At 41.0% G+C, this 27052-nt stretch overlaps 3 protein-coding genes across 4 annotated transcripts in view; all 3 read right to left on the bottom strand.

The window, feature by feature from the left end:
* Positions 1-27052, bottom strand: part of LOC133227087 (olfactory receptor 4C45-like) — a 100196-nt gene that overhangs the window by 47857 nt on the left and 25287 nt on the right. Inside the window, exon 2 of one of the 2 annotated variants that reach the window (XR_009729722.1) lies at positions 8780-11891. The exons of the other annotated variant lie outside the window; for it this stretch is intronic. The gene's annotated coding sequence lies outside the window, so the exon portion shown is untranslated. Of the gene's footprint in view, positions 1-8779; positions 11892-27052 lie in introns of those variants that run through there. 2 annotated transcript variants of the gene reach the window in all.
* LOC133227088 (olfactory receptor 4X2-like) lies at positions 2605-6945 on the bottom strand. Its single transcript, XM_061381506.1, has one exon. The coding sequence runs from the start codon at positions 3731-3733 to the stop codon at positions 2804-2806; it is 930 nt and encodes a 309-aa protein (XP_061237490.1). The 5' UTR covers positions 3734-6945; the 3' UTR covers positions 2605-2803.
* Positions 16630-19531, bottom strand: LOC133261409 (olfactory receptor 4X2-like). Its single transcript, XM_061439893.1, has one exon. It carries the CDS (start codon positions 17581-17583, stop codon positions 16654-16656), a length of 930 nt encoding a protein of 309 aa, XP_061295877.1. The 5' UTR covers positions 17584-19531; the 3' UTR covers positions 16630-16653.

Raw genomic sequence — 27052 nt, 5'->3', positions numbered from 1 at the left:
AGGTGGCAATGGAATTATTACAGTCATACTGTATGTACTACCATTAGTTTTATGAAGTTTGACTTGATATTGCATCTTCACATTTGTTTACATTTCTCTCTACTGCAAATAGTACCATGCTTTACACTTACATGGTCTGTAAGTGTGTGTGTACCTAAGTTTTGATAAATTTTAAGGCAGCAGCATTTCAGGTGGGTTTTTGAGGGTGGGTAGGATGTTAACAGGTAGAGAAATCTGAATGACTGTTCAATGAAGTAAGCGGACAAGTCCCTTCCAATTACTGTATTATTGTTTCAATTTATATTAATATAAATTATATATATATAATAATTTATATACATAATTTATAATTTATATATATAATTTTTATATATATAAAGTTTATATATATATATAATTTATATAGTCTTATATAGTTAGATCCTCCTATAGTAAGTATATTATAAATGCTATATCACCTTCTCATATTTATCACTTTATCATATTTATCACTTTATCATTGTGTAATGTCTTGTCTATTATAGTTTTTTTAAAGCATATTTTGTCTGAAATGCATATTGCTATCCCAGCGTTCTTTCCATTTCTGTTTTCATGATATATTCCTTCCATCCCCACACTTTGTTTGTTTGTGTCTTTATCTCTGAAGTCTCTTGGAGGCAGCACTTAGATAAGCCTTGTTTATTTATCCAAATAACCTCCCTAAGTCTTTGGTTAGAGCATTTAGCCCAGTAAAATTTTAAGTAATTGTTGATAGGTATGGACTAGTGATTTTGCATTTTCTGATTGTCTTTGTAGTTCTACTCTGTTGTTCTTTTAGACTCTTCCCTTGTGGTTTGATGATTTTCTTTAATGCTGTTTGTGCTTCTTTCTCTCTAATTTTTGTGTATATATTGTAGGTTTTTGATTTGTGGTAATCATGGAATTCATATACGTTGACCTGTATCTACTTGTTTTAAACTGATTGTCATTTAAATGCAAACACATTCTAAAATCTCTGTATTTTTCACTCCTCCCCACATTTTTTGATGTTACATTCTACATCTTCATGCATATCCCTTAACTCTTTATTGTAGTGATACCTGATTTTACATTGTCTTTTAAATTTCATGCTAGTTTATTTAAGTAGCTGATCCACAGCCTTTATTATATATTTGCCTTTACCAGTGGAATTTTCCCCTTCCTATAATTTCTTAGTTCTGTAGCCTTTTATCTTTCCCTTAAGTAGACCCTTTAATACTTCTTATAAGGTCAGGTTAGTATTGATGAAATCTTTTCGTTTTTGCTAGTCTGAGAAGTTATTTATTTCTCCTTCAATTTTGAAAAATAATCTTGCTGGTAGAGTATCCTAGGTTGTAGGCTTTTTCCTTTCAGTACTTTGATGGAGGTCTCCACCTAGAGCTAGTTTCGCTCCCTTCTGAGAGTGTACAGAGACAACAGCAGAGGCCCTCTCTGCCCTGGAGCTAGTCTCACTCTCCCAAGTGTGTGCACCAAAGCATGCACTGGCAATGGCTCCTTCTGCCCCAATCAGAAACAGGGGCTGGATTCATTCTGGTTTTTTCCCTCAAATATGTGCTCCCTGTTAGTAGTGGCAGCCTCTGGCTTACTGGTAAACAGCCCCAGAGCATTAGGGGCCCAGCGCAGACAGGCAAGAAGAGTGGCATGCTTGAGGGGTGCTCGAGGAACAGCTAGATCCCCAGACAGTTTTCAATCTGCTGTCTTTGTGCTGTAACTTGGAGTAAGCAAGGCTGTGGGTATGCTTTTAAGAGCAGAGTCTTGGATTCTTAAATCCTTCTGGTAAGCCCCATTGGTTTTCAAGCCAGCTAAGAGGGCTCCTCTTCCTGGTATCAGACTTCAGGCCTGGGGTGTTTAATACATAGTTTCAACCCCTCAATACCCTGAGTCTATAATATCCTCTCCTTTTCTGTGTTCCCCACTGGGGATGTGAGTCCTAAACAGATCACATCTCCTCCCTTTCCATCAGAATCCATGGGGGTCTCTCTTTACAGCTTTGGTTGTAGAAGAACAATTCTGCTAGTACCTGTATCAACTTCAGTGAGAGTCACTATATATGTAGCTGTAGTTTTCATATATTTATGAAGGGAGATGAGCCAGCTTCCTCCTACTCTACCATCTTGATCTCTCTCCTTTCAAAATGTCTTTTGACTAAAGTTTGACCGACTTTTTTTCATAATTAAACTCATATTATGTATTTTGGGTAGAAATATCACACTGACGTTGTGTGTCTCTTTGTAAATGGCAATAATAAATGTGCGTAATAGTTAAAGGAAGTGTCTACCAGGTTTCACAACTATAAAGTTACCTTTAAATTTTTACAATTAATAAACATCTTGTGGGGAGGTCATTTGAGAGTGTATAAAACTTTATTTCTCACCAAGAAAAACTGTAATGACTGTGCTGGATTACAAACCTTCTGAGAATTGATTTGAGACTATGAATCAAAAGTTATAGTAACTTTTAATGCAGTAAATTTATGATAGCAAATTAGACTTAAAAATGAGAAGTATCAATCAAGATTTGTATTCAAGAATACTTAGCACATTATTATTTATAGTAGTAAAAATATATAAATAATCTAAACATGTAACAGAAAAATGGCTAGTTAAGTAATAGTATATCCATAAAAGAAAATATTTAATAAATGAGTACAATGAAGCTGTTGAAGAATGGAACCAGTTGGAGTAATCTAAAAATAAACCCTAGGAAGTGTCCTTCATTCCATTGTGTCACTTCGCTTTTATTCACCATCATTCTAAGCCCAAGGATCAAGACCAAGGCTCAGCCTCTACCTCTCTTCTAATTTGATTGCTCTGACCCACAGCCTCCTCATGGCCTTCTTCACTTCAGCATTTCTCAGGGAGTAGATGACAGGGTTAAGCAGTGGGGTGATCACCGTGTAGAACACAGCCACCGTCTTGTCCACAGACAGGGTGGTAGAAGGTCTCAGATAGATGAAGATGCAGGGCCCAAAGAACAAGGTGACCACAGTGACGTGGGACCCACAGGTGGACAGGGCCTTGCGCCGCCCCGCGGAGCTCCGAGTCCTCAGATGGAGCAAGATGACCACATAGGAGGCTAAGAGGACCACGAAGCTGATCACAGACAGGGTCCCCCCGTTGGCAACAATCAGAAGACCAATGAGGACGGTGTCAGAGCAGGCAAGTTTGAGCAGGGGAAGCACATCACAGAAATAGTGGTCGATCACATTGGGGCCACAGAAGGGCAAGTGGAAGATGAGAAGGATTTGGGCCAAGGAATGCACAAAGCCCCCCACCCATGCTGCTCCCACCAGGAGGGCACACGCCTGCCGGTTCATGATGGTGGTGTAGCTGAGGGGCTTGCAGATGGCCACGTAGCGGTCATAGGCCATCACAGTGAGCAAGAACATTTCAATGCCACCAAAGAAGTGGATAAAGAAAACTTGTGACATGCAGCCCCACAGAGATATGGCTTTCCTCTCAGCCAGCAGATCTGAGATGAGTCTGGGGACTGTTGTCGAGGCGTAGCAGATCTCCACAAAGGACAGGTAGCTAAGGAAGAAGTACATAGGGGAGCCAAGGGTTCTGCTGCTCCTGACAGTGAGGACAATGAGGAAATTCCCCAGCACAGTGGCTGTGTACAGGAGCAGAAACATCACAAAGCAGACTTTCTGCACCTCTGGATTGGAAGAAAGTCCCAGGAAAATGAATTCTGTCACATTGTGTGTTTTAGCCATGACGTAGCTACCAGGAGGCAGGAATTTCAATGGGTGATCTGAAATGAAACAAAAGACTCATACATTAAGTAGGAAAATTGCATAACAATCCCTTGGATGTCTGAGAAGCTTGTGACCTGGATACTGAAAGATTAGTAGGAGTTAGTCATGTGAAAAAAAAGGGAAGAACACTTCAAAAAAGCAGAAGAGGATGTACAAACAATGGAAATTCATTGAGTAAGGCTGGAGTAAAGTGGAAATAGAAATACTAAAGCTGGAAATAGGTTATAGTATCACTTCATAAAAGACTCCTATGGACTTTGGAGTTCAGTCAACAGACAATGGGAAATCCTGAAAAAAGTCAGGCAACTGAAAAGTAAAAGCGTTTTGTAGGTAGAGGTTGGACTAGTGGATTAGACTTTGAACTGTGAAACAGCTGAAAGTGTTAGTCTCTCAATTAAGTCTGACTCTTTGAGGCCCTATGGGCTGTAGTCCACCAGGCTCCTTCATCCATGGAATTATCCAGGCAAGAATACTGGAGTAGGTAGCTATTCCCTTCTCCAGGGGATCTTCCTCACCAGAGGATCCAACCCAGGTCTCCTGCATTGAAGGCAGATTTTCCAGAAAAACATCTACTTCTGCTTTATTGACTATACCAAAGCCTTTGACTATGTGGATCACAACAAACAATGGAAAATTCTTAGAGAGATGGGAATACCAGACCACCTGATCTGCCTCCTGAGAAATCTGTATGCAGGTCAAGAAGCAACAGTTAGAACTGGACATGGAACTACAGACTGGTTCCAAATTGGGAAAGGAGTGCATCAAGGCTGTATATTGTCACCCTGCTTATTTAACTTAAATGCAGACTACATCATGATAAATGCTGGACTGGATGAAGCACTAGCTGGAATCAAGACTGCTGGGAGAAATATCAATAACCTCAGATATGCAGGTGACACCACCTTTATGACAGAAAATGAAGAACTGAAGAACTTCTTGATGAAAGTGAAAGAGGAGAGTGAAAAAGTTCGCTTAAAACTCAGCATTCAGAAAACTAAGATCATGGGATCAGGTCCCATCACTTCATGGCAAATAGATGGGGAAACAATGGAAACAGTGACAGACTTTATTTTTTTGGACTCCAAAATCACTGCAGATGGTGAGTGCAGCCATGAAATTAAAAGACGCTTGCTCCTTGGAAGAAAAGTTATGAGCAACCTAGACAGCATATTCAAAAGCAGAAACATTACTTTGCCAACACAGATCTGTCTAGTCAAAGTTACAGCTTTTCCAGTAATCATGTACTGATGTGAGAGTTGGATTATAAAGAAAGCTGAGTGCCAAAGAATTGATGCTTTTGAACTGTGGTGTTGGAGAAGACTCTTGAGAGTCCCTTGGACTGCAAGGAGATCCAACCAGTCCATCCTAAAGGAAATCAGTCTGAATATTCATTGGAAGGACTGATGCTTAAGCTGAAAATCCAATATGTTGGCCACCTGATGTGAAGAACTTACTCATTGGAAAAGACCCTGATGCTGGGAGGGATTGAGGGCGGGAGGAGAAGGGGATGACAGAGGATGAGATGGCTGGATGGCATCACCGACTCAATGGACATGAGTTTGAGTAAACTCCGGGAGTTGGTGATGGACAGGGAAGCCTGGCGTGCTGCAGTCCATGGGGTCGCAAAGAGTCAGACACAAATGAGTGATGAACTGAGCCACCAGCGAATCCCAGACTTTGGACTAGGAGAAACCTATTATAAAATTTGTTGCCCCATTGGGTGATATAGGGGCAGAAAGGACAGTGTTGCTATCTTCATGATAATCATCTCTGTATTGACTTTGAATGCTTTGGTTTTTACCTACAAATTTCCATTATCTCACTGTTTTTTGCTCCTTTTCTCTTTGTGGCTTACAAAATAGGATTCTCACCCCCCCATATACCCTTCAGAGTCTTCTGAAGAAATTTCACTTGACACTCAGGACTCCTTATTTTTGCTTCTCCTCCTAAGTATCTGCTTCTACACTTGGACACTAGGTGACCTAGTTCCTTGCAAAAGCTCCAGTTCAATACATTCACAACTCTCTACCCAGGTACCTTCACTTTTTCAATTGTATATCCCCAGTGGCAACAGAAGTGCAAACGACTTCTCCACCCAGAATCCCAACTAGTGCCTTGACAAATCCTCCTCTGAAGTCCAACCTTACAACACCTAAAGCATCACCAAGATTGTGCACTGACTGTTTAGCAGACTCTTTTCATCCATCTGGATTTATCCAAGTTGACTGAGACCAGTGTGTATCAACATAGGCCCTTGTATGGTTAAGCTCCAGGGTGCTTGACACTAGAAGTCATATGACATCAACTCACGCCACAAAGCTTCCTTCCTTTAGCATTGGAGACAGGCCCAGATGATCGAGGACTATCATGAGTCACCACCATAAAGAAACCGACAGAGTTTACAATTGCAGAGACCAGCACTAACCTCTCAGATCAGCTTGGGAATTTTACCAAATCACTCATGGAAGAAAGAACTGCTTGGAGTCCTAGGTATACATACCAATATCCTTAAGTGGTAACTTATCTGGAAAGTTATTTCACCTCACAGAGACTCAAGATCCAAATTGTACCATGGAATCAAAACCTACCTCACAGGTGGATGTCATACATCTCCATCCCAGGAGAAATTAAGGACTCATTCACTGTGCTGCCGTGGATGCTTCTCAAAGATAGGAAGTCCATCTTCTGAATCCACAGGCCTTGCACTCAGTGGCCTTCTACTCTCAGGACGTTTTGGAATCACAGCACTTTACACACTGATTTATAATTGTGTTATGTGACCATCTGCCCCACTAAGTTGTGAACTTGCAGAGATTATGTCCTGCTCAACACTCCATCTCCAGTGCTAACTGAATATCCTCCATAATACAGCACTCAGTGGTGTACACAGAATGAAGAGTGGCTACAGATCTGGTGGTTTAGATGGTAAGGAAACTGCCTACAATGCAGACGACTGGAGTTCAATCCCTGGGTCAGGACTATCCCTTGAAGAAGGGAATGCCAAACCACTCCAGTTTTCTTGCCTGGAAATTCCATGGACAGAGGAGCCTGGTGGGCTACAGTACATGGGGTCACAAAGAGTCGAACACGACTAAGAGACTAACACTGACTAACTACCGTCATAGCACAGTATTCAAAGGTTGTTGTTGAATCATGCGATGACACCGGGATTCTTGGCCCCCGGAGGAGAATTCAATCCGGGGCCAGAGACGAGGCTTGATGGCTCAGAGCTTTTGTGTAATAAAGTTTTATTAAAGTATAAAGGAGATAGAGAAAGCTTCTCCATAATTTACATTTTAAGATAACAGAATTAGCCAGAAGGTTTGATCCAGAGACTGTCCTTAGGCAGGATACATTATTGTTATATAATCCTAAGGAATGTAGTGAGAGAGTCATTTCGTAGGCAGGTTGATAGGGAGTCTAGGGGTCCTCAAGGAGAGAGGGGTCTGGAATTCTCAAGGAGGAAGAAAGGACAAACTTTTTTTCTTTCTCCACATTCCTTAGGATTATATAACAATAATGTATCCTGCCTAAGGACAGTCTCTGGATCAAACCTTCTGGCTAATTCTGTTATCTTAAAATGTAAATTATGGGAGGTCCTTACAACCTCCAGACATTCTTTGAAGTATATAACTTCATTGTTAACACTAGCAAGCGGGTACTCTTCTGCCCCCTTCTGATGCCTATGTCAGAAGCTTTCTCTATCTCCTTTATACTTTAATAAAACTTTATTACACAAAAGCTCTGAGCGATCAAGCCTCGTCTCTGGCCCCGGATTGAATTCTTCTCCTCCAGGGGCCAAGAATCCCGGTGTCTTCGTGTGATTCAACAACAACCTTTCAGTATTTGGCAACATTGTAAGTGTTCAGAAAATGTTGAAAGAATAAAGGTCCCCAGGGACGAAGACCACATATTCTTCATCCCTGAATTCCAATACTTGGCACAGTGCTTGCTTCTGGCAAAGACCAGACCAATGTGAGAGCACTTTGTAAAATGCCATAGGCAACTCACTTTGCTTTCAAAGTGCAGTTGTAATCGACACATGCTCACAAAACAAAACTCACCCCAATGTTTCTGTGGCTCTGTTGTCTCACCACAATTCTTTTTTCTGTTATGACCACAGAAGGCAGATGATGCCCTGAAACTACCCCACAGAGCATGCAGGTTTCCCAGTTATTCAATCCGAAAGCACTAAGACCAAAATCTCAACCAGAGCTCATACATCTCAGGAGTTGCCACATGGAAAATATGATCCCCTTCCAGCCTTAGGCTTGCAAATGTTGAGACTAAGCCAGTGCATCTACTCCACCTGATTAAAAACAAGAGCAGAGTAGACTTGCCTCTCTATGTTCCATAAATAAGAAGTCTAGCAGCTCAGCCTTGAGTTCACTCTGCCGAGAGATACCAGGGGGAAAGCATGATGATCAAGTGAGAGAAGACTGGTCCCCAGAGACCCATGCCTGGCCCCTTCCTAATCAGGCACCTATCTCATGGGAAGCAGGACCTGGATACGAACATCTCAAACTTCCTTGTAGGTAACATAACTTCAGAAATCAATAGGAAATGTTAAATTAATTTCAGCCAGTGTTCACAGGGCACTTAGGCTATGGACCTCTATGCTGTTCAGAAGTCAATTAGACACACCTCCTGCTTATCGTGAACTCAATCACGTGACTTTACATGAAATGATACCATTTCAAGGATGGGCCCCAGGAATATGGGCCACAAGGGTCAGAATACAGAAATAGCACTTCCTGGCCATTGATGAGGATAAGGTATAGTGGTTTTGAATCATGGGTAGTTTTTGTCCCCCAATATCTGGAGACATTTTTTATCATCCCAATCTGGGTGGAGAGGACATGCTGCTAGCAACTCGTGAGAAGAGGCCAGAGATTCTGAGCAGTATCTTACAATGCACAGGACAGCCCCCCACAGCAAAGGTTACCTGAGTCCAGAGCAACAATACTACTGCTATTGAGATACCCTGCTCAAGAGGAAACAAAATTTGTCCAAAGCAGTATTTATTCAAGCTGGATTTTGGTTACATGTGATTATATTAATCTGTCTTGACCACACCCGAATATGTATTAAAATTTTTGTAGTGAAAGCTTTCACCAGTGCCACAATGGCACTTTGAAAGCTCAGTGTGCTCTAGACCAGTGCTATTCAGGATGTCATTAATTCAACGCTGATTAAAGTTCTAACGAGATGCCAAGTTTTAACTAATGATTAAGGAGAAAATCATAATACATTTTAACATCATTTTAAAGACTTTAATGCAAGTGCTTTTGAGAGTGAAAACCCTGAATTAACCATTACCCTTTATGTTGCAAAAAGTGTGTAAAATAGCTAGGGAAAGCTGCTCTGTGGTGGTCGTTCAGCCCAGCGATGCTCTGTGATGACCTAGACGAATGGGATGGGGGCAGGGGGTGGGCGGGAAGCCTAAGAGGAAGGGGATATATATCTATACACTTATGGCTGATTTGCATTATTGTATGGCAGAAACCCGGAGAAGGCAGTGGCAACCCACTTCAGTACTCTTGCCTGGAAAATCCCCATGGACGGAGGAGCCTGGTGGGCTGCAGTCCATGGGGTCGCTAGAGTCAGACACGACTGAGCGACTTCACTTTCACTTTTCACTTTCATGCCTTGGAGAAGGAAATGGCAACCCACTCCAGTGTTCCTGCCTGGAGAATCCCAGGGACGGGGAAGTCTGGTGGGCTGCTGTCTATGAGGTCCCACAGAGTTGGACACAACTGAAGCGACTTAGCAGCAGCAGCAGCAGCATGGCAGAAACCAATGCAACATTGTAAAGCAATTCAGTTCAGTTCAGTTCAGTCACTCAGTTGTCTCTGACTCTTTGCGACCCCATGAATCGCAGCACACCAGGCTTCTCTGTCCATCACCAACTCCCGGAGTTCACTCAGACTCATGTCCATCGAGTCAGTGATGCCATCCAGCCATCTCATCCTCTGTCATCCCCTTCTCCTCCTGCCCCCAATCCCTCCCAGCATCAGAGTCTTTTCCAATGAGTCAACTCTTCACATGAGGTGGCCAAAGTACTGGAGTTTCAGCTTTAGTGTCATTCCTTCCAAAGAAATCCCCGGGCTGATCTCCTTCAGAATGGACTGGTTGGATCTCCTTGCAGTCCAAGGGACTCTCAAGAGTCTTCTCCAACACCACAGTTCAAAAGCATCAATTCTTCAGCACTCAGCCTTCTTCACAGTCCAACTCTCACATCCAAACATGACCACAGGAAAAACCATAGCCTTGACTAGACGGACCTTTGTTAGCAAAGTAATGTCTTGCTTTTGAATATGCTATCTAGATTGGTCATAACCTTCCTTCCAAGGAGTAAGCGTCTTTTAATTTCGTGGCTGCAGTCACCATCTGCAGTGATTTTGGAGCCCAGAAAAATAAAGTCTGACACTGTTTCCACTGTTTCCCCATCTATTTCCCATGAAGTGATGGGACCAGATGCCATGATCTTTGTTTTCTGGATGTTGAGCTTTAAGCCAACTTTTTCACTTTCCTCAAGAGGCTTTTGAGTTCCTCTTCACTTTCTGCCATAAGGGTGGTGTCATCTGCATATCTGAGCTTATTGATATTTCTCCAAGCAATCTTGATTCCAGCTTGTGCTTCTTCCAGTCCAGTGATTCTCATGATGTACTCTGCATATAAGTTAAATAAGCAGGGTGAACAATATACAGCCTTGACGTACTCCTTTTCCTATTTGGAACCAGTCTGTTGTTCCATGTCCAGTTCTAACTGTTGCTTCCTCATCTGCATACAGATTTCTCAAGAGGCAGGTCAGGTGGTCTGGTATTCCCATCTCTGTCAGAATTTTCCACAGTTTATTGTGATCCACACAGTCAAAGGTTTTGGCATAGTCAATAAAGCAGAAATAGATGGTTTTCTGGAACTCTCTTGCTTTTTCGATGATCCTGTGGATGTTAGCTATTTGATCTCTGGTTCCTCTGCCTTTTCTAAAACCAGCTTGAACATCATGAAGTTCAAGGTTCACGTATTTCTGAAGCCTGGCTTGGAGAATTTTGAGCATTACTTTACTAGCATGTGAGATGAGTGCAATTGTACGGTAGTTTGAGTATTCTTTGGCATTGCCTTTCTTTGGGATTGGAATGAAAACTGACCTTTTCTAGTCCTGTGGCCACTGCTGAGTTTTCCAAATTTTCTGGCATATTGAGTGCAGCACTTTCACAGCATCATCTTTCAGGATTTGGAATAGCTCAACTGGAATTCCATCACCTCCACTAGCTTTGTTAGTGATGCTTTCTAAGGCCCACTTGACTTCACATTCCAGGATGTCTGGCTCTAGATGAGTGATCACACCATCGTGATTATCTGGGTCATGAAGATCTTTTTTGTACAGTTCTTCTGTGTATTCTTGCCACCTCTTCTTAATATCTTCTGCTTCTGTTAGGTCCATACCATTTCTGTCCTTTATCGAGCCCATCTTTGCATGAAATGTTCCCTTGGTATCTCTAATTTTCTTGAAGAGATCTCTAGTCTTTCCCATTCTGTTGTTTTCCTCTATTTCTTTGCACTGATTGCTGAGGAAGGCTTTCTTATCTTTCCTTGCTATTCTTTGGAACTCTACATTCAGATGCTTATATCTTTCCTTTTCTCCTTTGCTTTTCGCTTCTCTTCTTTTCACAGCTATTTGTAAGGCCTCCCCAGACAGCCATCTTGCTTTTTTGCATTTCTTTTCCATGGGGATGGTCTTGATCCCTGTCTCCTGTACAATGTCACAAACCTCAGTCCATAGTTCATCAGGCACTCTATCTATCAGATCTAGGCCCTTAAATCTATTTCTCACTTCCACTGTATAATCATAAGGGATTTGATTAAGGTCATACCTGAATGGTCTATTGGTTTTCCCTATTTTCTTCAATTTCAGTCTGAATTTGGCAATAAGGAGTTCATGATCTGAGCCATAGTCAGCTCCTGGTCCTGTTTTTGTTGACTGTATAGAGCTTCTCCATCTTTGGCTGCAAAGAATATAATCAATCTGATTTTGGTGTTGATCATCTGATGATGTCCATGTATATTGTTGGAAGAGGGTGTTTGCTATGACCAGTGCATTTTCTTGGCAAAACTGAAAAAAAAAAAAAAAACACTTGGAGAAGGAAATAGCAACCCATTCCAGTATTCTTGCCTGGAGAATCCCATGGACAGAGGACAGTCCATGAGGTCACAGAGAATCGGACACAACTGAGTGACTTTCACTTCAATTCACACACACACACACACAAAAAAAAAAAAATTAAAAAAAGATAAGCAAATAATTACATAAAAGTTTCCAATATTTAAGTAATATTAAGTATTGACAAATTTAGCAGTTTATAATGGATTTGTGTGTATTATTTGCAGTAAATAGCAAAGTAGGCTAATATCTACATGTTTTTTTCTTAATTTTCTTAATTTCTTAATTTGAGCTTTTTCTTAATTTTTTAGATATTTCTATGCTCCGTGGTTCATCTACCAGCTCTTTCAAATTGTCACAAACCTCGAGAAATTTTTCAACATATTTATTGGAAAGTATCCTCAGATAAGTGACCCTGCACAGTCCAAATCCATATTGTTCAAGGATCAATCATGTAAGCATATTTAGCATAAAGAATAATAGAGATGCTATGTTACAGACAACATCTATGTAACAAGTACTTATTGAGCAGCTACATCATACCAGGTACTGTACCTGGCAAACAAAAACTATTAAGCAACAGAGGCCAAAGAAGCTTCAAAAAGGAAGAATTTAATTGCCTCAAATGCCTGAAAATGGAGAGTGATGGCAGCATCACGCTGGCATAGGATGCGCTCAGTTCCGCCCCCTCCCTTTAACAGTAAACACTTGGTATCCACCCATGAGCAAAAGTGCCTCTATGGGAAATGTGGGATCCAGCTCCATACGCCAAGGAACTCACCAAGAACCTCACCCACAGGTGTATGGGGCAAGAGGCAGGCAGATGTCAGGACCAGCCGTGTGGCCTACAGGAGACTGTGAATGAGTTCTGGCCCCTCTTGGCCCTGTCATGGGAGGGCCAGTGGGAACACTAACTGGGGATTTCACCTACATATGAGAGAATCTTTGTGGAGGTGAGACTTTTCAATGGAACTTTCACACTCCATTGAAGCAATATTCGTGTATCACACACACACACACACACACACACACACACACACACACATATATATATATATACCTTTGGATGCACTAGGGTGTGAAGAATGAACATCTTGACTTTGCGGGCATCACTCCTCCCCCAAAGGGGCACAACTTAGGGCTGACCTTGGTTGCCTGTGATTTTCCCACGGGAGAAAAGGAGAGCTGGTGAGTGAACATATGACTTCACCAGCTCTGCAGGATGCTGCTGAGAAGGCTCGTTTCACCCTCACAGCTTCCAGAGAATTGTATGGGGGGTTTCATGATTAGCACAGATAGGGAGGGAAGGAGGAAGCAGATGGGTGGTGAGGAATTTTGGATTCTTGAATTTATTAAACAGACTTAAGTTCACCCTGCTTATTTAATTTATATGCAGAGTACATCATGCAAAATGCCAGGCTGAATGAATCACAAGCTGGAATCAAGATAGCTAGGAGAAACATCAACAACCTCAGATATACAAATGATACCACTATAAGTAAAGAGCCTCTTAATGGAGGTGAAAAAGGAGAGAGAAAAAGCTGGTTTAAAACTCAATATTCAAAAAACGAAGATCATGGCATCCGGTCCCATCACTTCTTGGCAAATAGATGAGGAAACAATGGAAACCGTGACAGACTTAATTTTCTTGAGCTTCAAAATCACAGCAGATGGTGACTCCAGCCATGAAATTAAAAGACACTTAAACCTTGGGAGAAAAGCTATGACATACCTAGATAGCATATTAAAAAGCAAAACATCACTTTGCTGGCAAAGGTGCATATAGTCAAAGCTATGGTTTTTTCTAGTAGTAATATACAGATGTGATAGATGGACCAGAAAGAAGGCTGAGCAATGAAGAATTGATGCTTTTGAATTGTGGTGTTGGAGAAGACTCTTGAGTGTCCCTTGGACAGCAAGGAGATCAAACCAGTCAATCCTAAAGGAAATCAGTCCTGAATATTCATTGGAGGGACTGATGCTGAAGCTGAAGCTCCAATACTTTGGCCACGTGATGCAAAGAACTGACTCATTTAAAAGACCTGGATGTTGGGAAAGATTGAAGACCAAAGAAGCGGGTGACAGAGGATGAGATGGTTGGATGGCATCACCAACTCAATGGACATGAATTTGAGTGAACTCTGGGAGATAATAAAGGACAGGGAAGTCGGGTGTGCTACAGTCCATGGGGTCACAAAGAGTTGGATACAGCTTAGTGACTGAACAACAAGTTCATACTGATTGAATTCTAGATTCCATCAGGAAGATTGTTCACAAGTCATGGAGCAAATCTCATCCAGGAACAGCCAGCTAAACCACTGGCATCCCCAGCACACTTGCATGCAAGCTCCCACCTTCCCCTCTTCTGCAGCCAACTCCCAATGCATACTCCCAAGAGCAACAGCAAGATCAGGTTCTAACAGATAGGCGGACATGTAGAAATAGCACCAGGTGTGTGGGCATAAACCTGTACTGTGCACTGTATCCAGGGGAAAAGGAGAGAGACAGTTCCATTGACACAGTGTAGGCTCAAAAGAATACAAATAATCTTAAGAATTATGCCACAAAGGAAGCAAGAGGTTTAGAGCTGGTACATCTATACAAAGTATGAGAAAGCCTTAGAATCTATAACATCTTAGAATCAGTAGCAAGACTGATGAAAGATATTTTATCCTAAAGCAATTGGTAAATAACAGAGCAAGTGGCAGTTAAATCAAATGCAAGAAGAACAATGCAAAATTCCCAGGAACATAAAATACCAAGGAAACAAGACAACACCAAAAGATTGCGGTAATCTTCCTGTAACCAAACCCAAAGACATGGAGATCTACAATTTAGATAGATAATAGATAATTCAAAATTTCCTTTAAGGAAATTCACTGAGTTTCAAGAAATCATAGCAAGACAATCCAATGAAATCAGGCAAACAATACATGATCAAAATGAGACAATTAACAAAGATTAGTGATCATACAAAAGAACTAAACAGAAATTCTGGAGCTGAATTTCTGAAGAATTCAATAGATAGAAAATGCAATAGAGAGCATCAAGAACAGAGTAGACCTAGAAAAAAAAATCAGTATATACAGAATGTGTTTAGTTGCTCAGTCATGTCCAACTCTTTGTGATCCCATAGCCAGGATCCTTTGTTAATGGGGATTCTCCAGGCAGGAATACTGGAGTGGGTTGCCATTCCCTCCTCCAGGGGACCTTCCCAATCCAGGGTTCAAACCCACGCCTCCCTCATTGCAGGTGAATTATTTGCCATCTGAGCCACCAGGGAAGGCCAGACACAGAATAGAAACATTGGAATATCCAATGCTGAATAGAAAAAAATTAAAAGGTGAAGAAATGTTACCTATAGGAGACCATCAAAAAAAAAAATCAATATCATTGTCATTCCAAAGAAAAAGAGAAGGGGTCAGACAGCTTATTTGAAGAAATTACAGAAGACTCTCCAAACCTGGAGAGAGATTTGGGCATTCAAGTCATGAAAGTAATAAATTATTCCTTATATCAACCCAAAATGACCTTCTCAATACATATTATAACAAAACTGTAAAAATCAAACACAAAGGGATAATCTTGAAAGCAGAGAGAGAAGAGAAGTTTGAAGCCAGCAAAGAAACCTCCATTAGATTATCAGCAGATTTCATAGCAGAAATCTTGCAGGCTTGAACGGAATGAAAAAATATTCTCAAATTATTGGAAAAAAAAATGCCAACCCAGAATACTCTATCCAGAAAAGTTATCATTCAGAAATAAAGAAGAAAAAAATTTTCACAGATAAACACCTAGGATAATTCAATATCACCAGACATACCTTACAAGAAGTGTCAAAAGTTCCTTATGGTAAAATAAAAAAAAGACAGTGACTAGTAACATGAAAATATATGGAAACTATTCAACACATAAAATAAAGCAAATGTATAGTCATATTCTGAAAATCTAATACTGTAATAGATGTGTTAACCACTTAACTATGGTATAAAAGTTAAAAGATATGAGTAGCAAAGTAATCATAGCTACTATAATTTATGAAAGAACACACAATATAAAAAGAGGCATGTTGTAATATTGAAGACATTTGGTAGCTATAAGAGGGTAAAGTGTTTGTATGCAATTGAATTAAGTTGCTAACAACATAAGGTAGACTAGTTTGTTGTCTTTTATGTAAGCATCATAATAACCACAAGGCAAATCTACAGTAGATTCACAAGAAATAAAGATAAGAAAATAAGAGGATAATGCCATGCAAAGTCACCAATTCACAAATGTAGGTAACAAGAGTATTAAAAATTAACCACAAAACAGCCAGAAAGTATTTCATCAAATGGAAACAGTAAGGCTTTACATTTCAATGATTATTTTAAGGATAAATAGATTGAATTCTCCAATCAAAAGGCACAGACTTGCTGGATGGATTTTTAAAAAAGAAGAGGAATTCCCTGACAGTCTCATGGTTAGGACTACAAGGTTTCAATGATGAGGATGCAGTCTCCATTCCTGCTCAGGAAATTAAGATGCCACAAGCAACACAGCTGGACTGGGGGGGGAAAAATGGATTCTCACAAGGTTAAAAAAAAAAAAAAAATATATATATATATATATATATTACATATATATATAATTACATATATATGTAATATATATATATAATATATGTAACTATTTGTGGTGATGGATGTTAATACCAAGATACCAAGCTCAGCCTCTACCTCTCTTCTAGCTTCATTGCTCTGACCCACAGCCTCTTCACGGCCTTCTTCACTTCAGCATTTCTCAGGGAGTAGATGACAGGGTTGAGCAGTGGGGTGATCACCGTGTAGAACACAGCCACCGTCTTGTCCACAGACAGCGTGGTAGAAGGTCTCAGATAGATGAAGATGCAGGGCCCAAAGAACAAGGTGACCACAGTGACATGGGACCCACAGGTGGACAGGGCCTTGCGCCGCCCCGCGGAGCTCCGAGTCCTCAAATGGAGCAAGATGACCATATAGGAGGCTAAGAGGACCACAAAGCTGATCACAGACAGGGTCCCCCCGTTAGCAACGATCAGAAGACCAATGAGGACAGTGTCAGAGCAGGCAAGTTTGAGCAGGGGAAGCACGTCACAGAAATAGTGGTCGATCACATTGGGGCCACAGAAGGGCAAGCGGAAGACGAGAAGGCTATCAACCAAGGAATGCACAAAGGCCCCCACCCATGCTGCTCCCACCAGGAAGGCACACGCTTGCCGGCTCATGATGGCGGTGTAGCTGAGGGGCTTGCAGATGGCCACGTAGCGGTCATAGGCCATCACAGTGAGCAAAAAAGCCTCAGTGCCACCAAACAAGTGGATAAAGAAAAACTGTGACATGCAGCCCCACAGAGGTATGGCTTTCCTCTCAGCCAGCAGGTCTGAGATGAGTTTGGGGACTGTCGTCGAGGCGTAGCAGATCTCCACAAAGGACAGGTAGCTCAGGAAGAAGTACATGGGGGAGCCAAGGCTTCTGCTGCTCATGACAGTGAGGACAATGAGGAGATTCCCCAGCACAATGGCTGTGTACAGGAGCAGAAACATCACAAAGCAGACTTTCTGCACCTCTGGATTGGAAGAAAGTCCCAGGAAAATGAATTCTGTCACATTGTGTGTTTTAGCCATGATGCAGCCACCAGGAGGCAGGAATTTGGAAGGGTGATCTGAAATGACAGGAAACAAGACTCCTACATCAAGTGGGAAATTCACATAACAATCTGTTTTAAGTGTGAGAAGCTTGTGAGCTGGGTACTGAATGATAAGTAGGATTTAGTTATTTAGAAAAGAAGGGAAGAACACTGCAAGGAAGCCGTGGAGGAAGTGCAAACTATAGAAATTTGAGCGAGGCTGGAGTAAAGTGAAGAATAGCAACCATAAAGTTGGAGACAGGATCTAGTACCAATTCACAAAGGACTATTATGGACTTTGGGGTTTGCTCAACAGACAATGAGTAATCATCAAAAATGTTAGTGGACCCAAAGGCAGAATCACTTGGTATGCAGAAATTGGACTAGTGGACTAGAGGCTGAACTAGGAGAAGTCTATTAGGAGACTGATTGCCTCACTGGATGACGTAGGGCAGCAGGTACAGCATTGCTGTGTCCATAGTAACTGTCTCTATTGCCACTGAATGCTTCTGTCTTTCGCCTGCAGATTTCCTTCATCCTACTTCCTTTTGCTCCTCTCCCTTTCTGCTTTTCAGAATAGGAGTCTCACCTTCCCATATACCCTTCAGGGTCTTCTGAAGAAATTTCCCTGGACATTCAGCACGGTCTCTTATTTCTGCTTCTTCACATAATTATCTGCTTCTACATTCGGTCACCAGGTGACCTAGTTCCTTGCAAAAGTTCCAGCTCAATCAATTCACAATTCTTCTCTTTACAGGTACCTTCACTTCTTTCTGGCTTCTGTCCCTCAGTGGCAACAGAAGTACAAACCACTCTCCACCCAAAATGCCGACTATGACACATCCTTATAAGAAGGCAGGCCTTCCAACACCTCAAAACATCGCCACGATTGTGCATTGACTGGTTAGCAGACTATCTTCACCCATGCTGGATGTGGTCAAGGTGACTGAGATCAAACTGCATCAACATGGTCCCTTCTATAGGTGGACTCCAGGGTACCTGAGACCAGGAGTCATGTGACATCCACTCACACCACAAAGCATCCTTCCTTGAACACTGGCAACAGATGATTATGGACTATCACAAGTCACTGCTATAAGGAAATCACCAATAGAGTTTATGACTGCAGAGACCATCACTAAACCCTCTGATCTTTTGAGAATTTTACCAAATCACTCCTAGAAACCAAGAAACCACTGCTGGACTCCTAGGTTCACATTCCAATTACTACAGGTGGTAACTAATCTAGAAAGTTAGTTACCCTCTCAGAGACTCAAATCCACACTGTTCCATGGAGATAAAACCTACCTCACAATCAGATGCCATATATCTCCCTCCTAGCCCATCCCAGAAGAAGTTAAGTATTCATGTACTGTGCTGCCTTGGAAGCTTCTCAGACATAGGAAATCCATTTCCCAATCTATAGACCCTTACAGTCAGTGATCCCTCCTCTCTCAAGACATTTTGAAATCACAGCATTTTACACACTGACTTATAACTGTGTTCTGTGATCATCTGCTCCACTAAATTGTGAATTTACTGGGGCAGAGATTATAAGCTGCTCAACACTCCATCTCTGGTGCCAACTGAATATCCATCACAATATAGTACTCAGTGCATATGCATAGAATAAGCAGGAAATACAGATCTTTCCTAGCTTCTGAGCACAGTATTTGGTACATTGTAAATGTTCATTAAATGTTGAAAGAATAAAAGATTAACACCATGTATTCTCCATCCCTGTGTCCCGTGTCTAGAACAGTGCTTGCCTCAGGCAGAGACCAGATCAATGTGGAGCACTTTGTAAAATGCCATGGATGTCTTACAATATTCCCTTTGCTTTCAAAGTGAAATGGCAACCATCACATGCTCACAAAATAAAACTCACCCCAGTGTTTATTGTCTCACCACAATTCTTTTTTCTGTTCTGACCAGACAGAGGCAAATAATACCCCAAGAACATCCCCTAGAGATGCAGTTTCCCAGTTATTCAGTCTAAAACCATTAAGGCCAAGCGACCAAAGAGAGCTCATACATCTCAGGATTCACCAGATGGAGAATCCGCTCCTCTGCAGCCTCAGGCTTGGGAATGTTGAGACTAAGCCAGAAGGTCCACTCTGCTGATTTAAAACAAGAGCACAGTAAACTTGCCTCCCTTGTGTTCCCTAGAGATATAAGAATCCTGGTGACTCAGCCTGAGTTCACGTAGCTGAGAGATACCAGGGAGGAAGGTATGGTGATCAAGTGAGAGAAGATTGGTCCCCAGAGACCCATGCCTGGCCCCTTCCTAATCAGGCACCTACCTCATGGGAAGCAGGACCTGGATACTAACATCTCAAACTTCCTCGTAGGTAACATAACTCCAGAAATCAATAGGGAATGGTAAATTAATTTCACCCAGTGTTCACAGGGTACTTAGGCTATGGGGCTCCATGCTGTTTAGAGGTCAGTTAGATCCAGCTCTTATCATGAACTCAGATATTTGACTTTACATGAAATGACACCGTTCAAAGGATGGGTCCAAGGAATATGGGTTCCGTTCAGTTCAGTCACTCAGTCGTGTCCGACTCTGTGCAACCCCATGAATCACAGCACGCCAGGCCTCCCTGTCCATCACCAACTCCCGGAGTTCACCCAGACTCACATCCATCGAGTCAGTGATGCCATCCAGCCATCTCATCCTCTGTCGTCCCCTTCTCCTCCTACCCCCAATCCCTCCCAGCATCAGAGTCTTTTCCAATGAGTCAACGCTTCGCATGAGGTGGCCAAAGTACTGGAGTTTCAGCTTTAGTGTCATTCCTTCCAAAGAAATCCCAGGGCTGATCTCCTTCAGAATGGACTGGTTGGATCTCCTTGCCGTCCAAGGGACTCTCAAGAGTCTTCTCCAACACCACAGTTCAAAAGCATCAATCCTTCAGTGCTCAGTCCAACTGAGCACAGTCCAACTCTCACATCCATACATGACCACAGGAAAAACCATAGCCTTGACTAGACGGACTTTGTTGGCAAAGTAATGTCTCTGCTTTTCAATATGCTATCTAGGTTGGTCATAACTTTTCCTCCAAGGAGTAAGCATCTTTTAATTTCGTGGCTGCAGTCACCATCTGCAGTGATTTTGGAGCCCAGAAAAATAAAGTCTGACACTGTTTCCACTGTTTCCCCATCTATTTCCCATGAAGTGATGGGACTGGATGCCATGATCTTCATTTTCTGAATGTTGAGCTTTAAGCCAACTTTTTCACTCTCCTCTTACACTTTCGTCAAAAGGCTTTTGAGTTCCTCTTCACTTTCTGCCATAAGGGTGGTGTCATCTGCATATCTGAGGTTATTGATATTTCTCCTGGCAATCTTGATTCCAGCTTGTGTTTCTTCCAGTCCAGCGATTATCATGATGTACTCTGCATAGAAGTTAAATAAGCAGGGTGACAATATACAGCCTTGACATACTCCTTCTCCTATTTGGAACCAGTCTGTTGTTCCATGTCCAGTTCTAACTGTTGCTTCCTGAGCTGCATACAGATTTCTCAAGAGGCAGATCAGGTGGTCTGGTATGGGTGGTGTCAGTAAACTGAGATAGCACTTCTACTGGCCTTTGGTGTGGATGAGGGTACAGAAGAGTAGATCTCAACCGTGAGCAGTTTTTGCCTTCAAGAGTATATATGGCAATATCTGGACACATTTTTCATTGAACCAACCTGCGGGGGAGGAGGTGTTATTAGCATCTAGTGGACAGAGGCCAGAGATGCTAAGAAACATCCTATAATGCACAGGATAGCCTCTACTGCATAGCTTATCTGAGCCAAATCACAATACTATTGCTATTCAGATACCCTGCTAAAGAGGAAACAAAAATCTGAATTGGTGTTTATTAAAACTGGACTTTGATTGCATATGAGTTTATTAATCTGCTTTGTCTCTGCAACAAAATGTTTTACCAATGCCATAATGGCACTTTGCAGAATCAATGTACTCTACACCAGTGCTATTCATGAATGTCATTAATGCAGTCTTGAGTAAAATTAAAGCTGAAACAAGATGAGAAATTTCAACTAATACTTAAGGAGAAAATTATAATGATATATTTTAAGATTGTTTTAAAGATTTTAATGCAATCGGCTTTGAGAATGCAAACCCTAATTAATCATTATTTTCTATATTGAAAAAAAGCACTAGGAAGAAGATTAGCAAATAATTACATAAAAGCTTCCAATATTTAAGTAATATTAATATTAAATGTGCATATTTTTGACAAATTTTCACTGCTTGTGATGGATTTGTATATATTTAATTGTAGCAAATGGTAAAGTAGATTCATATCTATTCATGTGTATTTTACTAATGACATACCTAACTTTTTCATAATTTTCAAGGTATTTCTATGCTACATGGTTCCTCTAAAGTTTTTCAAACTGTCACAAATCTCCAAAAATTTTTCAATATACTTATTGGAAATAATCCTCATGTAAGTGGCCCTGCATAGTTCAAATCCACGTGTTTCAAGAGTCAACCATATAAGCATATTTAGCATAAAAAATAGGAGAGGTGCTATGTTACAGACAATATCTATGTAACAAATATTTATTAAGCAGCTATATTGTGCCAAGTACTGTGCCTGGTAAGCAAAAACTATTCAGCAAAACTGGCCAAAGGAGCCTTAAAACAGAAGGACTGAATTGCCTCAAATGCCTGAAAATATAGAGTGACAGCAGCATCATGGTGGCTTAAGACACCCTCACTTTTGTCTCCTCCCTTCATTTAACAATAAATATTTGGCATCTACCCACGAAGAAGTCCATCTATGGGACATGTGGGATCCAGCTCCATATGCCAAGGAACTTGAGAAGAGTCTCATCCACAGGTGTATGGGGAAAGAGGCAGACAAAACTCATTATGCCAATCCAAAATTACCTTCTCAAGACACATTATAATAAAATTGTAAAAGTCACGAGTGAATCCTAAAAGCAGCAAGAGGAAAGAAGTTTGAAGCCTGCAAAGGACCTCCATGAGATTATCAAAAGATTTCTCAGCCAAAATCTTAGAGGCCTGTAGAAAATGAATTGATATTCTGAAATTATTGAACAAAAAAAAAAAATTTTCCAACACAGAATACTCTATCCAGAAAAGTTATCACCCAATAATAAAGGAAAAAAAGACTTTCTCAGACAAATAGCTAAAAAAATTCAATTCCACATATCTTACAAGAAATACGGACAGTTTGTTTGGCTAAAGTAAAAAACATTAGGTAGAACATGAAAATATATGAAAAATATATAACACACTGAATAAAGAAAATGTATAGTCAATTTCTGAAAATCTAATACTGTAACAAATGGTGTGTAACCGCTTAACTCTAGTATAAAGGTTAAAAGAAATGAATATCAAAAATAACCACAACTACTGTAGTTTGTGAAAGAATATGCAATATAAAAAGAGGCATATTACAACATTAAAGACATTAAAGGAGATGTAAGAGGGTAGAGTTGTTGTATGCAACTGAATTAAGCTGCCATCGACATACTGTGTTGCTGTTTCATGTAAGCTTCATGGTAACCACAAGCAAAACCTACAGTAGATTCAAAAAGAATAAAGGCAAGGAAATCAGAGCACAACACCACGCAAAGTTACCAATTCAAAAATGTAGTCAGCAAAAGAATCAAAAAATCAACTAGAAAACAGCCAGAAAACAATCAAATGGCAATAGTAATTCTTTATATTTCAATGACTGCTGTAAGGATAAGTAGATTGAATTCTCCAATCAAAAGGCACAGAGTTGCTGGAAGGATTTAAAAAAATAAAAAGAAGACTCAGTTATATGCTGTTACACAATAGATTTAGGAAAATCTACACCCAAGAGAAGGGCTTCCCTCGTAGCTCAGTTGGTAAAGAACCTGCCTGCAATGCAGGAGACCTGGGTTCAATCCTTGGGTTGGGAAGATCTCCTGGAGAAGGAAATGGCAACCCACTCCAGTATTCTGGCCTGGAGAATCCCATGGACAGAGGAGCCTGGCAGGCTACTGTCCATGGAGTCACAAGAGTCGGACATGATTTAGTGACTAAACCACCACCACACTCAAGAGTAAAGGGGTGGGAAAAAAATGCTCATGCAAATGGAAACCAAAAGAGGGCAGAATAGCTGTATATTTATATCAGACAAAGGAGACTTTAGGACAAAAACTGGAATAGGAGATGACGGTCATTAGATAATAATAAAGTAGTCAATTCATCAAAAAGGTGTAGTGTTTGTAAATATATATGCAACTAACACTGAAGCACCTAAATATTTTGTTGGGCAAAAAGTTCATTCCATAAGATTTTATAGAAAAACTCACACTAATTTTCTGGCCAATCCTATATGTTAAGCTAATACTAACGGGGAAAATCAACAATAATACAATGAAAGCAGGGGACTTCCATATGTTCAGTCCCATGAAAAATGTCATGTATTGGACAGGGATCACATTAAATCTGTAGATTGCTCTGGGTGATATGGCCATTTTAACAATATTAATTCTTCTAACCCAGGAGCATGGGATATCTTTTCATTTCTTTAAATCATCTTCAATTTCCTTTATCAGTATTTTATAGTTCTCAGCATATAAGTCTTTCACCTACTTGGTCGAGTTTTCTCCTATGATTTTTTTTATGCAATTTTAACAGGGATTGTTTTTTTACTTTCTCTTTCTGATATTTCATTGTTCATCTAAAGAAATGCAATAGATTCCTGTATTCTTTTATATGCTGACTTGCTGAATTCATTTGTCAGTTCTAATGGTTTTTCTGTGGAGTTTTAAGGGTTTTCTACACAGAGTGTCATGTCATATGCATATAATTACAGTTTTACCTCTTCCTTTCCAATTTGGATAACTTTTTTTATTTTTTTTTTAAATTTTCGTTGGAGGCTAATTCTTTACAATATTGTGGCGGTTTTTTCCATACATTGATATGAATCAGCCATGAGTGTACATGTGTTCCCCATCCTGAACCCCCCTCACACCTCCCTCCCCATCCCATCCCTCAGGGTCATCCCAGTGCACCAGTCCCGAGCACCCTGTCTCATGCATCAAACCTGGACTGGCGATCTGTTTCACATATGATAATATACATGTTTCAATGCTACTCTCTCAAATCATCCCATTCTCGACGTCTCCCACAGAGTCCAAAAGTCTGTTCTTTACATCTGTGTCTCTTTTTCTGTCTCGCATATAGGGTTATTGTTACCATTTTTCTAAATTCCATATACATGTGTTAGTATACTGTATTGGTGGTTTTCTTTCTGGCTTACTTCACTCTGGATAATAGGCTCCAGTTTCATCCACCTCACTAGAACTGATTCAAATGTATTCTTTTTAATGGCTGAGTAATATTCCATTTTTTTGTTTGTTTGTTTAATGACTGTAACCAGGACTTCCAATACAATGTGGAACAAGTGGTGAGAGTGCTCATCCTTGTCTTTTTCCAGATTTTAACAGGAAGACTCAGTTTTTCACCACTGAGTACTATGTTGGCTGAGGGTTTGTTGTAAACAGCTTTTATTATATTTTGATATGCTCCCTATATACCCACTTTGGTGAGAGCTTTTACATAAATGGATGTTGAATTTTATCAGATGCTTCACTGTATCTAATGAATGATCATGTGGTTTTTATCTTTTCTTTTGTTGATGAAGTGCATCACATTGATTGATTTGTGTATGTTGAACAGTCCTTGTGATAGGGACTTCCAGTCCCATAGAAAGGCAATGCCAAAGAATGCTCAAACTACCACGTAATTGCACTCATCTCCCATGCTAGTAAAGTAATGCTCAAAATTCTCCAAGCCAGGCTTCAGCAATATGTGAACCATGAACTTCCACATGTTCAAGCTGGTTTTAGAAAAGGCAGAGGAACCAGAGATCAAATTGCTAACATCCGCTGGATCATGGAAAAAGCAAGAGAGTTCCAGAAAAACATCTACTTCTGCTTTATTGACTATGCCAAAGCCTTTGATTGTGTGGATCACAATAAACTCTGGAAAATTCTGAAAGAGATGGGAATACCAGAGCACCTGACCTGCCTCTTGAGAAATCTGTAGGCAGATGAGGAAGCAACAGTTAGAACTGGATATGGAACAACAGACTGGTTCCAAATAGGAAAAGGAGTACGTCAAGGCTGTATATTGTCACCCTGCTTATTTAACTTCTATGTAGAGCACATCATGAGAAACGCTGGGCTGGAAGAAGCACAAGCTGGAATCAGGATTGCCGGAAGAAATATCTATAACCTCAGATATGCAGATGACACCACCCTTATGGCAGAAAGTGAAGAGGAACTAAAAGGCCTCTTGATGAAGGTGAAAGAGGAGAGTGAAAAAGTTGGCTTAAAGCTCAACATCCAGAAAACGAAGATCATGGCATCTGGTCCCACCACTTCATGGGAAATAGATGGGGAAACAGTGGAAACAATGTCAGACTTTATTTTTCTAGGCTCCAAAATCACAGCAGATGGTGACTGCAGCCACGAAATTAAAAGACGCTTACTCCTTGGAAGGAAAGTTATGAGCAACCTAGATAGCATATTCAAAAGCAGAGACATTACTTTGCCAACAAAGGTCCATCTAGTCAAGGCTATGGTTTTTCCAGTGGTCATGTATGGATGTGAGAGTTGGACTGTGAAGAAAGCTGAGCACCGAAGAATTGATGCTTTTGAACTGTGGTGTTGGAGAAGACTCTTGAGAGTCCCTTGGACTGCAAGGAGATCCAACCAGACCATTCTGAAGGAGATCAGCCCTGGGATTTCTTTGGAAGGATTGATGCTAAAGCTGAAACTCCAGTACTTTGGCCACCTCATGCGAAGAGTTGACTCATTGGGAAAGACTCTGATGCTGGGAGGGATTGGGGGCAGGAGGAGAAGGGGATGACAGAGGATGAGATGGATGGATGGCATCACTGACTCAATGGACGTGAGTCTGAGTGAACTCCAGGAGTTGGTGATGAACAGGGAGGCCTGGCATGCTGCAATTCACGGGGTCACAAAGAGTCAGACATGACTGAGCAACTGAACTGAACTGTGACTTTGGGATGAAATAACCAGATGGGACCTATCAAACGCCTAAGTTTTTGCACAGCAAAGGAAACCATAAAACAAAACAGAAGGACAACCTACAGAATGGGAGGAAGTATTTGCCTTAGGAAAGAGAGAGGGCAGAAATGAAAAAAACGGTTGGAAGTGGTAGAAAGTCCAAGACCTGTTCCCATGGACAAACTTCACTGGCCCCACCTAGAATGTGTGAGGAGTGAGGATTCAGGGGTGGGCACTGATATTGGGGTCCATGTATCATGTACACCCTCATCTCAGGCTTTACCCCGATCCACACTCACACCTTGAAACACTTTGTCTTGTTCCTCCAGCTCAGCTACTTTTCTGAGAAAGAGCTGGGTGCTTGCCTGTATTTAAGAAACACAAACAGATTGGGGAAAAAAAAAAAAAAAG

This window comes from Bos javanicus, chromosome 15 (genome assembly GCF_032452875.1).
Source record: "Bos javanicus breed banteng chromosome 15, ARS-OSU_banteng_1.0, whole genome shotgun sequence".
Lineage (NCBI taxonomy): Eukaryota > Metazoa > Chordata > Mammalia > Artiodactyla > Bovidae > Bos > Bos javanicus.
The sequence above is the reverse complement of the archived record's forward strand: the minus strand, read 5'-3'. Positions and strand labels throughout refer to the sequence as shown.

Excerpts from the sequence above, each read along its gene's own strand:
- LOC133227088 (XM_061381506.1), bottom strand. The coding sequence starts at position 3,733 with ATGGCTAAAACACACAATGTGACAGAATTCATTTTCCTGGGACTTTCT.
- LOC133261409 (XM_061439893.1), bottom strand. The coding sequence starts at position 17,583 with ATGGCTAAAACACACAATGTGACAGAATTCATTTTCCTGGGACTTTCT.